At 47.7% G+C, this 17,157-nt stretch overlaps 1 protein-coding gene across 1 annotated transcript in view; it reads left to right on the top strand.

Annotated features, from left to right (window-relative positions):
• Positions 1 to 5,126: 5,126 nt before the first annotated feature.
• Positions 5,127 to 17,157, top strand: part of NFE2L3 (NFE2 like bZIP transcription factor 3) — a 30,892-nt gene continuing 18,861 nt past the window's right edge. The window contains exon 1 of the mRNA XM_050785438.1: positions 5,127 to 6,000. Coding sequence (XP_050641395.1) covers positions 5,428 to 6,000 — 573 coding nt within the window. The 5' untranslated portion in view covers positions 5,127 to 5,427. The remainder of the gene's footprint in view (positions 6,001 to 17,157) is intronic.

Here is a 17,157-nt window from a genome sequence, read left to right on the forward strand (position 1 = left end):
CCTAAAACCCTTATAACTTACAGTGTGATAAGAGTGGGACAGGAAAGGGGCTAGAGATTGAGTTCAGTCCCCAAAGCCTAAGGAATTAATCAATTATGCCTACAAGCCTGGTGTGGTGGCTCACGCCTCTAATCCCAGCACTTTTGGAGGCTGAGACAAGCAAATCACTTGAGACCAGGAGTTCGAGACCAGCCTTGCCAATGTGGCGAAACCCTATCTCTACTAAAAATAAAAAATAAAAAAATAAAAAATAAAAAAAATTAGCCAGGCATGGTGGTACATGCCTGTAGTTCCAGCTACTAGGGGAGGCTGAGGCACGAGAGAATCACTTGAACCAGGAGGTGGAGGTTACAGTGAACCAAGATTGCACCACTGCACTCCAGCCTGGGCAATAGAGCAAGACTCTGTTTCAAAAAAAAAAAAAAAATCATGCCTACGTAATGAATACTTCATAAAAAATAAATAGACAACTAAAAGGACGGGGTTTGGAGACCATCTGGGTTGATGCACTCATAGAGATGCTGGGAGGGTGGTGTACCTGGAGAAGTTATGGAAGCTCTGTGCCCCTTCCCCATACCTTGCCCTATGTGTCTCTTCCATGTATTGTATCTTTTATAACAAACCCATAAACATGAGTAAATGTTTCCGCGTTTTATGAGCCATTCTAGCAAATTATCAAACCTGAGAAGGGAACCCCCAGTGTATAGCCTGTCAGTCAGAAGTTCAGAAGGCAGAGATGAGATTGGCATCTGAAGTGAGGTCTGATGTTAACTCCAGGCAAATAGTGTCAGAATTGAATTGGGTTGGAGGACACCCTGTTGACCCCAGAGAACTGGAATTGAAGAATTGCTTGGTGTCGAAAACCCACACATTTGGTTGTCAGAAGTGTTGTGTGAGAGTATAGAGAGGAGGAAAAAAGTGTTTTCTATTTAGAAGTCTACAAGAAATTGCTATGTTGTGTTCATCTCATACCAGGTAGGGGTGGCCATGTTTTAGTGGTTACTATCTTTCATGGCAAGTTATAATTTTACATTTAAAGGGTTAAGCCCTTTAAATACATCTAGGGACTAGAATGTACTACTGTAAAGTTACTTCCTAGTTATAAATTATTGACTATATCATTAACTGTATGGCACAAATGCAGTTACATTTTCAGCTTTTCCTTCTACTTGACTGATGTCTACCTCTTTTTCTTTTTTAAATAGAAACAGAATCTCACTATGTTGCCCAGGCTGGTCTTGAATTCCTGGACCCTGGACTCAAGACTGGAGGTCCACCTCTTTTTTCTTTTTTTTTTTTGGAGACAGAGTCTCACTCTGTCACCCAGGCTGGAGTACAGTGGTGCAATCTTGGCTTACTGCAACCTCCACCTCCCGGGTTCAAGCAATTCTCCTGCCTCAGCCTCCCGAGTAGCTGGGACTACAGGCGCATGCCACCGTGCCTGGTTAATTTTTTGTATTTTAGTAGAGACGGTGTTTCACCATGTTGCCCAGGCTGGTCTCAAACTACTGAGCTCAGACAATCCACCCGCCTAAGCCTCCCAAAGTGCTAGGATTACAGGCGTAAGCCACTGCGCCCGGCGATGTCCACCTCTTACACAAGGTATACAAGTTACCTACAACTATGCAGCAAATCACCCCAAAATGTAGTGACTTCAAACAACATTTATTATCTAGATTTATTTCTGGGTCAGGAATCCATGTGCAGTGTAGTCCTCTTGCTCAGGGCCTTCACAAAGCTGCAATCAAGGAGTTAGCATGGGCTACAAGCCAACTTAGTCACTTCAAACCTCAACTGAAGAAGGATCAGCTTCTAAGCCCACTCAAGTGGCTGCTGGCAAGCCTCAGCTTCTCTCTCACTGGATATTGGCCTTGCCACATGAGCCTCTACGTAGGACTCCTTAAAACATGGTAGCTTCCCTGCTGGGCATGGTGGCTCATGCCTGTAATCCCAGGACTTTGGGAAGCCAAGGTGGGTGGATCAACTGAGGTCAGGAGTTCGAGACCAGCTTGGCCAACATGGTGAAACCCCATCTCTACCAAAAATACAAAAAATTAGCTGGGCGTGTTAGTGGGCACCTGTAATCCCATCTACTCAGGAGGCTGAGGCAGGAGAATTGCTTGAACCTGGGAGGTGGAGGCTGCAGTGAGCCGAGATTGTACCATTGCACTCCAGCCTGGGCAACAAGAGCCTCGTCTAAAAAAAAAAAAAAAAATGGTCATTTCCTTCCCCCAGAGTGAGGGCTCCAAGAGGGAGAAAGTGGGAGAGAGGGTAAGCAAGATAAAAGCCACTCCATCTTTTTGTAATCTAAACTCAGAAATGAAAGCCCACCATTTTTGCCACATTTTGTTTATTAGAAGCACATCACCAGGTCTAGCCCACGCTCAAGGGAAGGGAATAATCACTGAACATTATCTTAGGCATTGCCTACCCTACCAGGATGCCATTTAAGGCAGTGCTTCTCAAACTAACCCTGGTGAAGAATCAACTTAAAAAAAAAATTCAATTTGTTGCAAGTCAGTACTTTTGTCAAATAAAATAGAAATTCATTTCTAGAAACCTAAAATTACAAAGGCATTAAAAACCCGCAAAATCTCGGCTCATCTGTTGATGTTGTAATGATGTCAAATTGCTATATAAATTTCTTTAGGCCAAGCATGGTGGCTCACACCTGTAATTGCAGCACTTACGGAGGCTGAGGCAGGAGGATCGCTTGAGCCCAGGAGTTCAAGACAGGCCTGGGCAACACAGCAAGACTCCATCTCTACAAAAAGAAAAAAAAATTATTTCAATTCTCAATTCTATTACTTATCTCATTTGGATCAGAAGCAAATAGTTTACATACGGGCACCAGTTTCAGGTCAACCTTTGAGTTGATTTGCACTGATTTCAGGATTTTATGAATGCAGATGACTTTTCGAGGCTTTTACAAGACAATGGTTTGGACTTTTCACTTGGCTATTCCTAGATGGAAGATTCTAGAAATAAACCTTAGGAAGTTTTTCCTTCTAATTTCATTCCATTCTCTCCATGCTCCTAAAAATGGGACTTTTTATTGTGAGTAAAGTCAAGGGTATGTAGGATAGTCTCCTGGTTAACACTTTACTGCAAGATCTTTTAGGTACCATTGTTCCTGCCAGTCAGAAGCCACAGAGTTAAGCCACGCTTTTGAAGTGTGTAGTCTGAAAGATATTTAACACTATGATTATCAATTCACATTGTAAAATGGTGAGGGGTCAGCCCACTTCCCAACAAATGTTAGAAGTTTGAATGTGCTTCCTGTTCCTAGTCTATTCAGATTTCTCAAAATACATCTCAAGTGTAACCTCCTCAATTCAACTAATAAATATTTTTTTTGAGCATCAACTGTGTGTAAGATTCTTGAGGGCACCACTTTGAAGAAGGCACTGCCTCTACTCTCAACAGTTTATAGAGCTCCCTACATAAACCCTGAAGTAATTTACATCTAAGTATTTTGGCAATCGAATACATTATTTCTCTTGTTTCTTGGTATCTCACAAATTTTTATCTCATCTCCCTAGTGAAACCATAAACTTAACAGAACGAAAGTACTCCATTTCATATCCTTCATGCCTCCAGCACAGCCTCAGGCAATTAGTAGGTTCTCAGTAAAAAGCTGAAGGCAGCATTTACTAAGCTGAGACTCTGAATCCCCTGTTCAGAGACTAAATGCTGTGAACGGGGTCTTGGTAACCTGGCAATCACCTTTCTTCATCCTCTTTGCCACCCCAACCCATCCTCCAAGGCTTAGCACAGAGGAAGCAACTTTAAGAAGTCTGTTTCTGCTCCCCTGGTCCCCGTTCTTTTCTCTTCTTACTACACTAGCCCAGGAGAGAGATGAAAAACCCAGGTGGAGGGAGGGGCCTTTTAAAACAAGTCTTGCTCAACTTTTTACACAACTGGCCGTTCTCAGTTGGACATCCCCTCCTCTCCCCTTTTCTTCCAAGGAAGGGAGCTAAGGTTAGTAAAATCTACCCTTGCAAGGCCCAGTGCTGGGTACTGTGCATGCACAAAGGTGAACCAAACAGGTTCCTTGTCCTCAAGAATTTACAATGGGCAAATCAGACTGATTCTCATCTACAACACAGAGTAGAATGAGCCAACTGTTATAATGTTGGCGAACGGAGAAAGCACTGTGGAACAGATGGGGGAGAGATTAATGCCAACTGGTGAAAATTCAGAGGATGTAGCTTTGGAGCTAAGCCTTGAGGGTGAGTAATACAAACAATGGGTAGCAGGGAGCACTTCCTACCTATGCAGTGCTGTGGTCGGTGGTTTACATGCATTATCTCATTTGGGGCTCACAAAAGGTCTGCTGGGGAGGTGCTATTATTAGTCTCATTTTACAGTGAGAAAACTGAGGCACAGAGAAAAGGAGAGATTTGTCCAAGGTCGCCCCTCAAGTGGAGAGGGGACTTGAACTCACTCAGGGTAACTGTAGAGCTGGTGCTCTCATCCCTCAAGGAAACAACGGATAAAGAGCAAAGGATACCAAGAGAGGAGGTCTAGCACTATGCAGAGCACGCCCAGAGAAGAGAGAGGGGTCTGTGAGGCGGGGACTGGGGTGTGCAGAGTGGTAGGATGACTGATCCCAATGGCACATATAAATTTCACGTGTAATTTATATGTGAAACTCCGAACTGTACACAAAATATTTCATCTGACCTCATCACATCCCTGTTTGACAGGCGCTATGATCCCCATTTTACAGAGAGGGGAACTGAGGGAAGTTACTCTTGCCCACTGTGCCCCCGCCAAGTGTCCTCACGTGGAGGTGGAAGCCCTTTGCAAGCTGCCAGAGGCCTCGCAGTTGCCCAGTCACTCTCCGCCTAATCTACACGTCCTGTCCCTTCCCACCCAGCTACCCTCCACCTAGTCCTCCACCCCAACTCCCGCCCTTGGCTTTCAGCTAGGATGGTGCAGCTCACGGGTGGCAAGGGGCCACTTGGTGCCCAGAACAGCTTCTGCTCCCAGAAAGCCTTGCGTTCCCCGAACATAAAGAGGCTTTGAGCTCGGGGAGCCCCGCCCCGCACGGCCCCTCCCACGGGCGCGGGCCCGGGGCGGCAGAGGGCGTGTTCCCGGCGGCTGCGCCCGCGGCCCGGGGCGGAGCTTGGCCACCGCGCCTGGCTGCGGGCGGCCGGGCGAACGGGCTCCGTGCGCAGGTGGCTCCTCCTTCGTTTCTCCCGATTCCCGGCCGTGCCAGGCACGGTGCCGGCTGCCGAGGGAACACCTTTGTGCCCGGTCCTGGGAACCCGCGACGGCCGCCGCGCGCCCCGGTTCATTGTTTCGCTTCTCCGGGTTCCAGGCAGGTGCGGGCGGCGTGTGGGGTCCGCACGTGTCACCCCGGCGGCTGGGGCGCTGGGACCTGCGGGCGCCGGCAGGGGCGTTCCCGGGCGCGCGGCAGCGATGAAGCACCTGAAGCGGTGGTGGTCGGCCGGCGGCGGCCTCCTGCACCTCACCCTCCTGCTGAGCTTGGCGGGGCTTCGCGTAGACCTGGACCTTTACCTGCTGCTGCCGCCGCCCACCCTGCTCCGGGACGAGCTGCTGCTCCTGGGCGGCCCGGCCAGCTCCGCCTACGCGCTCAACCCCTTCTCCGCCTCGGGAGGGTGGGGGCGCGCGGGCCAGTTGCACCCCAAGGGCCGGGAGCTGGACCCTGCCGCGCCGCCCGAGGGTCAGCTGCTCCGGGAGGTGCGCGCGCTCGGGGTCCCCTTCATCCCTCGCACCCGGGTGGATGCGTGGCTGGTGCACAGCGTGGCTGCCGGGAGCGCGGACGAGGCCCACGGGCTGCTCGGCGCCGCCGCCGCCGCCTCGTCCGCCGGAGGAGCCGGCGCCAGCGTGGACGGCGGCAGCCAGGCTGTGCAGGGGGCCGGCGGGGACCCCCGAGCGGCTCGGAGTGGCCCGTTGGACGCCGAGGAAGAGGAGAAGGCACCTGTGGAACCGACGGCTCAGGTGCCGGACGCTGGCGGATGTGCGAGCGAGGTAGGTGCAGAGCGGGACGCGAGCAAAGTGTGGCGTCTACGCCGCCCGGAGCCCCCGAGGCTTGTGTCGGATCTGGGCAGGGGCCACTCTCGCTGTGTCCTGACACCCTTAGTCCCTGAGCTTTGCAGGTTCGCAAAGCTACTAGTGCTGTTGCTGTGGCTTTTAGGTGTTTAAGGAAGAAGTGGATGAAATCATCCGTTTGGTTGTAGAGAACATCTTTCCTTGTGTTTGATGGCTGGCAAGAGTAGTTCGGGGATGGGGAGGGGAGAAGCAATGCCCGCTGTCTTCGCTGAGTACCTCATGTACACTGGGATGTCATTCTCTGGGACCCGTGCCCGACCTGGACGATGTGAAGGAAGCCGTGACCTCTGGGAGGATGCACGTTTTTAAGAACGACTCTCCCGGCCTAACGCAAGGGCCTTCGCCCTGATTTCAACCCAGTTGCTGTTCGTTTTTGCTGCTTCCCTGGATTAAGGAGCCATGGTCAGGGTCTATTCAGAGGCCAGCTGGCAGGCGGTCCCCCTGTGACTTAACCATCCCCTGCACCTAGCAATCCTTCTTCCTGGAATTTGTGTAACCTCTTATTACCATAAAGAAAACAGGTACCTTGACAGTCACCTAGTGACTAACAAGTTCCCTTTGGTTTATGGGTCCAAACCCTTCTCTGGCTTAACTTCTTTCTGAAACCAAGTTGACCAAGATCTGTTGGTTGAAGTATCTGGTGCTCCCCATGGAACGTTTGAGTTCAGTGTAACGACACTTGAGCACCAATTTCCACAAAACCACTTTACTCAAAGTTCCTTCCACGGGACTTTTAAAATTCTGTCTTGGCTCAAACTTTAGTGTTTGCAACTGGTATCGATCGACCAGTGGTGATCAACAAGTGTTCTTCGGGTGTTGTTTTTGTGGGGCGCATTCTTATGCAAAATGGGATTTGGGGCTAAACTGGTTTGTTTGCTGCTCTTCAGAATTGCCGTTTGTGTAGGCAGTTGCCAGACAAGCTTCTCCACCCTCCCGGAGGGGTCATTGTGTGGAAGTGCTCGGTGATTCACTGTTATGCTGATCTGAGCCCTTCCTCTTCCTGGGGACCGGAACCAACGGGGTGGGGGCCTGTGAGAGTCTTGGAGGGATCCTTCTGTGTTCAGGATATACTGTGGAAGGTTCTTCCCCGCTCACTTATCCAATCTGGACCCTATGGGGTCTGTCTCACCTAAATACTCTGTCCTCTAATAAGCGAGTACATGCTGCACTGCCACCATTCCTGGTTCTGTAACACAGAATTGAAACCTAGTGCTGGATGCTGTAGCAGATGGCACTCTGCCACCCACACCCGAATGCCAGCCCGTGTGCAAAGTGTACAGGGACTTGGAGGGAGGAGAGAGAGGAAGCTGTTCAATCCTCAGAAACTTCCCTCCTACATGACCTGGGAGACAAGGTGGCCTTCCCTTGGCTGTTTTTTGTTTGTTTGGTTTTAAATACAGGGTCTTGCTCTGTCACCCAGGCTGGAGTGCAAAGGCGCAACGACGACTCACTGCAGCCTCAACCTCCCCGGCTCCAGCGATACTTCCACTTCAGTCTCCCAAGTAGCTGGGACAACTGGTGTGCACCATCATACTGGCTAATTTTTTGTAGAGAGAGGTCTCACTATGTTGCCTAGGCTGGTCTCGAACTCCTTGGCTCAAGTAACCATCCTATCTCCGCCTCCCAAAGTGCTGGGTTTACAGGCATGAGCCACCGTGGGTGGCCTAGACTGGCAGGCCTGCCTTAGAGGCAGCTTTGGAGCCTGGGCCAGCCAAACCACTGTGGAGGCTCTGAGTCCAGCTTTCCTAGGGGAGAGAGTGAAGTTCCCCGATAACCATTCTCCTGGCAGTGCCTTCCTGGCTGGGCTGGCATGTGTGCACCATGTTCACTTCTGGGATGACCTGGTTACATTCAATCTGGCAAAAATCAGCTCTCTGGCTCCTTACAGTTGTCACGGCCAGTTCACTTTTGTAGCCTTTTACATCAACCTTGTGTGATGCACTGGCCAGGCACCCTTATATACAATTTGTACTTACGAAAAATAGGTCTGAGTGTGGTGGCTCACACCTGTTATCCCAGCACTTTGGGAGGCTGAGACGGGCAGATCACTTGAGGTCAAGAGTTTGAGACCAGACTGGGCAACATGGTGAAACCCCATCTTTACTAAAAATACAAAAATTAGTTGGGTGTGGTGGCACATGCCTGTAGTCCCAGCTACTTGGGAGGCTGAGGCACGAGAATCGCTTGAATCTGGGAGGCGGAGGTTGCAGTGAGCCGAGATTGTGCCACTGACCTCCATCCTGGGTGACGGAATGAGAATCTGTCTCAAAAAGAAAAAAATAAAAAGAAGAAGAAAACTAGAAGCCCAGGGATTTGGCTAAAGCCACATGTCAGTGCAAAAAGAGGGACTAGAGCCTGAGTCTCCCGACTCCCAGACTGGCATATTAATTAAGTACCTGCACTGTACTCAGGCTCTCTGGACATCTGGGACGTCTCAGTGCATCTGGGATGGGGTGACTCAGCCTCCCACTGCCCACGCTAACCACTCTCCAGTGCTAGACTGTGCCATTCATAATGAAGAGGTTGCAATTTAGAACCATGACTTTGGGGAGAAAATGGGCTGGAAAAACAACACTGGTCTTTGTAGTCAGCTAGACCTGGGTTTGGGAGCATCACCTGCTAGTATGCCCTTCCATACGCTGCTTGAATCACTCCAAGCCTCAGGGTCTCATGTCAAGTGGGAGAGGAATGTGTACTCCAGAGGGAGTTGTGCTGATTAAGTGGGAAAAGCCCATTGGGAAGGGCAGCATGGTGCCTGGATTGTATAGCTGCTCTCTTCTGCCCTCCGTCCTTAACCCACCCTCCTTCACCTGTCCCTGCTCACTGGATTCCTTTTGGCTTTTTTGTCTACATACCTAGTTTGGTTGGTTATTAAAGAAGTGGGGTGTGCTAGACCCAGACTGCCTGGTTTTGAATCCCGGTTCTACTACTTCTGTGACCTTGGACAAGTTGCTTAACCTTTCTGTGCTTCATTCTCTTCCCCTGCACAGTGGGAATCAGAAGGGTGCTAGCCTCAGAGGGTTGATGTGAGAATTAAAAAGTTCATTCCATGTAAAGGGCTTAGAACTTGCCTGTCACTTAAGTGCTTAGTAAATGTGAGCTACTGTTAACTTCAAAGAGAGGAAGTGCTTTGTCCCCTAGGAACATAATTTTTAATTTTAAAAAATAGATAATTCCCGTGGCTTACATTTGAGTTGCAGGAGTTTTATAGTATAATTTTCCTTAATTTATGTACATATGCAAAAATATTTTGGAGTAGGGGATTTTCCAAGTATCAGAAGGAGTACTGCTTTGGTTTCACTTCTTACTGGGGCTTATCATTATCTGAAAACCGACTCTGGAATTCCCCAGGGCCGACACGCTTCCCTTCATAACCACAGTCATTCACAACGGATGAAGCATGCGTTCTTCCAAGTAACACACGGGTTAAACAAAGAAATGAACAGTTTTTGTAGAATTGAATGTGTAAACGTATGGAACAGCTGCTTACAGCCAGCTTCAGTATTTCAGAGAGTTGTTGCCACTTTGAAACTGAGAGGGCTTGTGGTCATTTTGATGTGGTTTCCTATCCTGGTACAGAGACCTTCTGCTGGGTGAGGGGTCTGGTAAGACCTCTTGATTAACTGCTTGAAGAAACTGTTGGGCTGGGCCGGGCATGGTGGCTCAAGCCTGTAATCCCAACACTTTGGGAGGCTGAGGCGGGAGGATTATGAGGTCAGGACATCGAGACCATCCTGGCTAACACGGTGAAACCCCGTCTCTACTAAAAATACTAAAAATTAGCTGGGCATCGTGGCCGGGCATGGTGGCACGTGCCTGTAGTCCCAGCCTGAGGCAAGAGACTCGCTTGAACCTGGGAGGTGGAGGTTGCAATGAGCCAAGATTGCTCTACTGCACTCCAGCCTGGGTGACAAAGTGAGACTCCATCTCAAAAGGAAAAAAGAGAAAAGAAACTGTTGGGCTGGTTTCTTCAGGGCACAGAAAGAATCTGATCTAGTCAATATTTATTTTTTTTTTGAGACAGGGTCACTTTGCCTCGCAGGCTGGAGTATAGTAGTACCATCACAGCTCACTGCTGTCTCAACCTCCTGGGCTCAAACGCTTCTCCCACCTCAGCCTCCCAAGTAGCTCGGACTACCGACACGCACCACTGCTTCTGGCTAATTTTTTTTTTTTTTTTTTGATAGAAATAAGGTCTCTCAATGTTGCTCAGGCTGGTCTCAAACTCCTGGGCCCAAGTACAGGCATGAGCCACTGCACCTGGCCTCAATATTTAATTCTAAGAGTAAAGGAAAGAGAAAGAAGGTCCTTGATTGTTAAAGTAAAAATTGTTTTTCATTTCAGAATAAAAAACAGTCTCTAACGCCTGGGCAATTGGAAAAGAAATTTCAGACATTTGCCCGTTTTAAAATCACAGCTATGTTACGGAAATAGTCTTAAAATTACATACATGGCGTTTATGACAAGCGTTCACAGTGGGATTTGCATTTTGTTTACTAAAGGAAGTTTAAAGGTGCACTATTGTCTTTGTATGGGAAAGGATGTCATTTAAGTCACTGTATGAGTTTGCTAGGGCTGCCATAACAAATATCACAGACTGGGTGGCTTAAGCAGAAATTTGTTCTCTAACAGTTCTGGAGGCAAGAAGTCCAAGATCAAGGTGTCAGCAGAGTTGGCCCTCCTGCGGGCTGTGAGGGAGAAAGTTGTTCCACAGCTCTCTCCTGCATTTTGGTGGTTTGCTGGCAATCTTTGGCATTCCTTGGTTTCTTCTCCATCACCTGAGCTCTGCGTTTATCTTCACATGGCGTTCTCCCTATGGGCATGTCTGTATCCAGATTTCCCTTTTTTGTTGTTGGGTTTGTTTTGTTTTATTTTGTTTTTTATTTTTGAGACGGAATCTTGCTCTGTCTCCCAGGCTGGACTTCAATGGTGCAATCTCGGCTCACTGCAACCTCTGCCTCCCCGGATCAAGCGATTCTCCTGCCTCAGCCTCCTGAGTAGCTGGCATTACAGGCGCCTGCCACCACGCCCAGCTAATTTTTTAATTTTTGTAGAGACGAGGGTTTTGCCATTTTGCCCAGGCTGGCCAAATTTCCCTTTTTATAAGGACATCAGTCAGTCATTGGATAAGGGTCTACCCTCCTTCCTATCTTAACTTATCTAGTTACATCTGCAATGGACCCAGTTTCCAAATAAGATCATGTTCTAAGTATGAGGTTAGGAGTTCAACATGAATTTTGGGTACACAGTTCAGTCTGTAACAATCACCATCTTCCTTCCATCAACTCTCAGGGTGTTCAGCCTGCTTATGATTAAAAGCTAAGTGAGCTGTTTCTGAAAGCAGCTGGTCTATATGGAGGATCATTTGCACAGGACTTGGTATATGCTCCTGAGAAAATCTGGGGTTTTGCTGGCTTGATGTGCAACCCTGGGGAAGCTTGGCTCAAACCATCTTTTTCCAGTCAATATTTCCCCTCCATTAGTAGGTTGTGGAGAAATCATCTTTGCCAAGTCTCTTGTGTCATTCTCCTTCTTTCTATGACCCCTACTTCTCAACCCAGACAGTGGGAAATGAGCATGCAGGGCCCAAGCCCTGACTTGATGCAGGCTGGTCTAGGGGTCTTGTGTGCTGGCCCTGGAATCAGACCAGCTGGGGAATATCCCAGTGCCACACTGGTTGTGTGATCTGGGGCACACTTCTTAACGGTTCTGAGCCTTGGTTCCCTTATCTGTAAAATGGAATAGTAAGAGCATCTTAGGAAGTGGTGGTGAGGATTGAATGAAATAGTGCAAGTTGAGCAGGGTTGATACACTGTTAATAATTTAGGTGGGGCTCCTACTGCTTCCTCCCCAGTTTACTCCTGTCCATTGCGTTGTCAGGTGCAGGTTTCCAAAGCACACCTTGGTTCATCTCTCTGCTTTGTGTGGGATGCCTCCTCTAGCTCGCCATTGCCTACTTATTCAGTATTTTGTCATTCACGGCTGCCCTTGTGGCTTATGTGACCCAGCCCCCAGCTGCTCTTGCTGGGCCTCTCCATGTAGCCTTCTTTCCAGGAGAAAACTTTCTCCATCCCTTTCCCCAAACAACGCCATGATCTCCTGCCCTTTACTCTCTTACCTTTGCCCAGAATGCCTTCCTTTCATTCCTCTCTTTTATGGTTAAATTCTCAAACTCAGCTCAACCATCACCTCATCCATAAAACATTTCCTGTTCTTCCCTTTGAGCCCTATTGCACTCTGTAACGTTTCTTCTATAGGACTTGGCGTCCTTTCCTTTGAACTGCAGTGGCTGGAGTGTGGAGACTGGGTCTTGGCTTTCACCTGAAACAGCACCCAGGGACAGGGTTAGGAGCAGAGGTCAGTTCAGCCAGTGTCTGTCTGTTCAGCACTTATCATTCATGACATTGGCTTTGCAGAACTTCAAAGACACCACGGGTGTGAAGGTGTCTTGGGTCCTTCAAGGCCCGAGTCTCAACTAGAAAGTAGGTCAGATCTGAAATCCTGATGGGCCATCTGACTATTTAATGCCAACTGTCTGAGTGGATGGGGCAGTGGAAAGCAGACTTTCAGGCTGGCATTATAATTAATCAAGTGGTGAAACTTGGGATTGCCTAGAGTTATATAGCACAGCACGTCAGTGACCTTGCTAGGAATAGAACAGGTCACCGTTCTTAAGCACTGAGTAAACCACACCTCCTGCTCACTATAAACCTTCAAAGGTAAAAACAAAAGTCTCTCCCATTCATGGCAGCCTTGTGATCCGAAGAATTTATTCTCAAAATCTTGTCACTTTTTTTTTTCCTTTCCTTTTCTTTTTTTTTTTTTTTTTTTGCAGCACTTTGACAAATGGAGGCACCCAAGATAGGGTCTTGCTCACCCAGGCTGGAGTGCAGTGGTGCAGTCATATCTTACTGCAGCCTCAACCTCCTGGGCACAGCCATCCTCCTGCCTTAGCCTCCTAAGTGGCTGGGACCACAAGCATGCACCACTGCACCTGGCTAATTTTTTAAAAATTTGTTTGCAGAGACAAGGTCTCGCCATGCTACTTAGGCTGGTCTCAAACTCCTGGGCTCAAGCTATCCTCCTGCCTCTTTTCCTAAAGTCCTGGGATTACAGGTGTGAGCCACCGCACCCGGCTGGATCTATGTTGACATTCAAATACAGTTCTGGGCAGCTGAAGCCTGCCTAGGCTGAGGTACATCCCTGAGTTGTTTTTGGTGGAGTTGCAGCTGGTGGTTGGCAGAATGTGGGCAAGTCACAGAGGCAAGACGTGATATTTTGAAATTGGGGAGAACTGGGTTCCTGTTTTTATCTGTCAGAGTTCTCCAGAAAAACAGAACAAGTAGAATGTGAAAAAATAAATACACACATACACACAGATTTATTTCAAGGAATTGGATGATATAATTGGGAAGGCTGGCAAATTCAAACTCTCTAGGGCACCCAGAAACTCTGGAAGCTCTGCAGGAGCTGTGATGCTGCAGGCTTCGGGGAGAATTTCTTCTTTCTCAAGGAAACCCCAGTTTTGCTCTTAAAGCTCTTCAATTAATTGGAGACCCACCCAGATTATTGAAGATAATCTCCTTTACTTAAAGTCAGCTGGTTGATTGTAGATGCTAACCACATGTACAGAATACCTTCAGAGCAACACATAGCTTAGCACTTAATAGAATGACTAGGAACAATAGCCTAGCTCCTTGACATTTAAAACTGACCATGACGCCATCCAGCTCCACCTCTTCCTGGGAAATCATGGTTTCCAAATTGGTAGATGGAGAAAATTAACATCTTTCTTGAAGAGTTCTTATGAGGATTAAATGACACTGTATGTTTAAGGGCTGGTACAGTTCCTGGCATAGTAATAGATGGTCAACAGATGATTCGCTTTTATTGCTTCTGAGCTCCAGGTCAAACCTCCAGGACACCCCTCGTCTTCTAGAGGAAATTACCAAAGACTGGAATCCACTTCAGCATGAAAGGAACCCTTCCCTCCCCAAGGGGGAGGTCATACTGGAAATGGTTGAATGAATTGAGGCAGTTCCATGCTGAGAATATCAGACTGAGGAAGGATCATGATCACCAACTTCAAATATTTGAAGAGCTGTTATGTGAAGGAGGCCTTGGACTTGTTGAGGAGGCAGAACTCTAAATGCCAACTGAAGTTCTGCTAAAGCTCAACCACAGGAAGAACTTAATTTCCTAGCTTTTCTCTCTCTTTTTTTTGGCCTTGCCTTTCTTTAGAGTTTCTCCAAGGGTCTAAGGGCAATTCAGTGACTAAATTGAGAGCCTCCTGGGGCACTAGTTAAAATGCAGATTGCCAGGCCCACCCATCTACCACCAGGCTGAATGAATACCTCTGGAGTTTTCCAGACCCCCAGGTGGTTCTTTTGCCATCCCAAGCTTAAAGTCCTCTGCCTTGGTGCTCCTCCCCCAGGGCTCCTCAGTGTCCAGCAATACCTGAATGGAAGGAGTGTCTGGCTGAAAGCCCTTCTAGGAATTTAAGGTCCAGAGCAGTTAAAAAACTGGGCCAAAGTGACTTACCAGGCACTTAAAAGTCAAAGCCCAATTTCCCTAGCTCCTTTTATTATTTCCTGATATATTCTAAAGAACATCTCTCTGGGTGGGGGTGGAGGTAGGTTGGGGAATGGGGATCTAGCATTCAAAAACAATGAATGCAGAACTAGCTTGCACATAAGTGCAGTTTAAAATTCATGCTTTTAATGCCAGGCGCAGTGGCTCATGCCTGTAATCCCAGCACTTTGGGAGGCCAAGACAGGAAGATCACTTGAGGTCAGGAGTTTGAGACCAGCCTGGTCAACATGGCGAAACCCTGTCTCTACTAAAAATACAAAAATTAGCTGGGCATGGTGGCACACACGTGTAATCCCAGCTACTTGGGAGGCTGAGGCATGAGAATCGCTTGAACCCGGGAGGTGGAGGTTGCAGTGAGCTGAGATCACGCTACTGCACTCCAGCCTGGGCGATACAGCTGGACTGCATCTCAAAAAAAAAAAAAAAAAAAAAAAAAAAAAAAATTCGTTCTTCAGTTCTAGAACAGGCAAAGCTGAGCTAAAAATATCAGGAGGGGAGAACTTTCTGAAATGTTCTGTATCGTGGTTGGGGTGTCAGTTACATGGGTGCCTCCATTTGTCAAAGTGCTGCATTTCTGCGTGTATAAATCCTACCTAAAAACTATTAAAGAAGAATTCAGTGGGGAGGGGTGAAGGTATTGATGATAAAAGAGTGCTGATCATTGTTGAAACTGGGTAATAGTTACATGGAAAGTGCACTGTATGATTCTGTATTCTGTTTACATGTTTGAAATTTTCCATAATAAGGAAAAATACAAAAATATGTATTTTGAGGACCAGTTGGTCTATTCTGCCTGCTGGGATAATTTAACCCTAAATAAATGAATCATAAGTGATGCTCTTTACTGCCGCCCCCATGGAACATGGGCCTCTGTGTCTTAGCTTCAGCTACCTAGAGTATGTCTGCCAAGTTTTTCAGCTGTTTCCCTGCCTTCTCCAGGGGACTTTAGAAGTAAGTTTAGACTATTTGACTTTTTTTTTTTTTTCTTTTGAGACAAGGTCTAACTCTGTTGCCCAGGCTGGAGTGCAGTGGCATAATCAGGACTCACTGCAGCCTTGACCTCCCAGGCTCAGGTGATCCTCCCACCTCAGCCTCCTGAGTAGCTGGGACTTCAGGTGCGCACCACCACACCTGGCTAATTTCTTGTATTCTTTGTAGTGATGGGTTTCACCATGTTGCCCCGGGTGGTCTCAAACTCCTGGGCTCAAGTGATCCACCTGCCTTGGCCTCCCAAAGTGCTGGGATTACAGGTCCATATCACATTTTATTATGGAAAATATCAAGCATTTATTACTAGTGGAGAAAATGGAGATGGATAATGCCCCCCTTCCCATCACGTAGCTTCAACAGTTACCAATTCATGGCCAGTCATGTTTCATCTTTAACTCTCGCCCTCTCTGTCTGCCCCTCTATTCTTTTGAAACAAATCCCAGACATTTCTTAGCAAGGAAAAGAGAAAAGACAAGCATTGTTCCTTTCTTACTCTTCCACTACCTCCATTAACTCAAAACTTTCTGTAAATATTTCAATATATATCCCCAAATCATAAGAACTCTTCTAAACATAACCACAATGCCATTAGCACACCTAAAATAAATTTACAAGGATTTTTTTTTTTTTTTTTTTTTTTTTTTGAAACAGAGTTTTGCTCTTGTTGCCCAGGCTGGAGTGCAGTGGCACAATCTCAGCTCACTGCAACCTCTGCCTCCCGGGTTCAAGCAATTCTCCTGCCTCAGCTTCCCAAGTAGCTAGGATTACAAGCGTGCGCTACCAAGCCCGGCTAATTTTTGTATTTTTAGTAGAGACGGGGTTTCACCATATTGACCAGGCTGGTCTCGAACTCCTGACCTCAGGTGATCTGCCTGCCTGCCTCGGCCTCCCAAAGTGCTGGGATTGCAGGAGTGAGCAACCACACCCGGCCAGGATTCTTTAATAATCATCACATATCTAGTCACTGTTCAAGTTTCCTGTTATCTCATGAATAATTTTTCATAGTTGGTTTGAATCACAATCTGATGAGATCCATACCTTGCATTGTATCCAGCTGCTTTTGCATGATAAAGTAATATTCAAGCAGACAGGTGCTTCACTGGATTTGTATGCAGTCAGCTCCTGCCAGCACTGCGGTTGTAATCTGTGTGATGCAGTGTGAAGCGAGCGGGTGGGGCGGGGGGCGGGGGAGCAGAATTCACCCTGGATGGCTCAAAGGAAGACACTTAAATGAATGACTTCTTACAGCCATGTGGTCAGGGACAGACAGGGATGTTGGAGTGCCCAGAGGCTCCCGGTGAGAAGTGATGGAAGGAGTTGCTGGAGCCCAGGATGAGGGGCTGTCATCGTGGATCATGAAGGAAATGCTCTGACCTCCCTCCCCCTTGGCTACACCTGTGTTCTGCTCTAGCCTTCCCCTGGTGAACCCAGCTGGAAGCCAGCCAGCACAGGAGCCCTAGAGTTGCTCAGGGACACACATGGACCTGGAGGGGC

Source organism: Macaca thibetana, chromosome 3 (assembly GCF_024542745.1).
Source record: "Macaca thibetana thibetana isolate TM-01 chromosome 3, ASM2454274v1, whole genome shotgun sequence".
NCBI lineage: Eukaryota > Metazoa > Chordata > Mammalia > Primates > Cercopithecidae > Macaca > Macaca thibetana.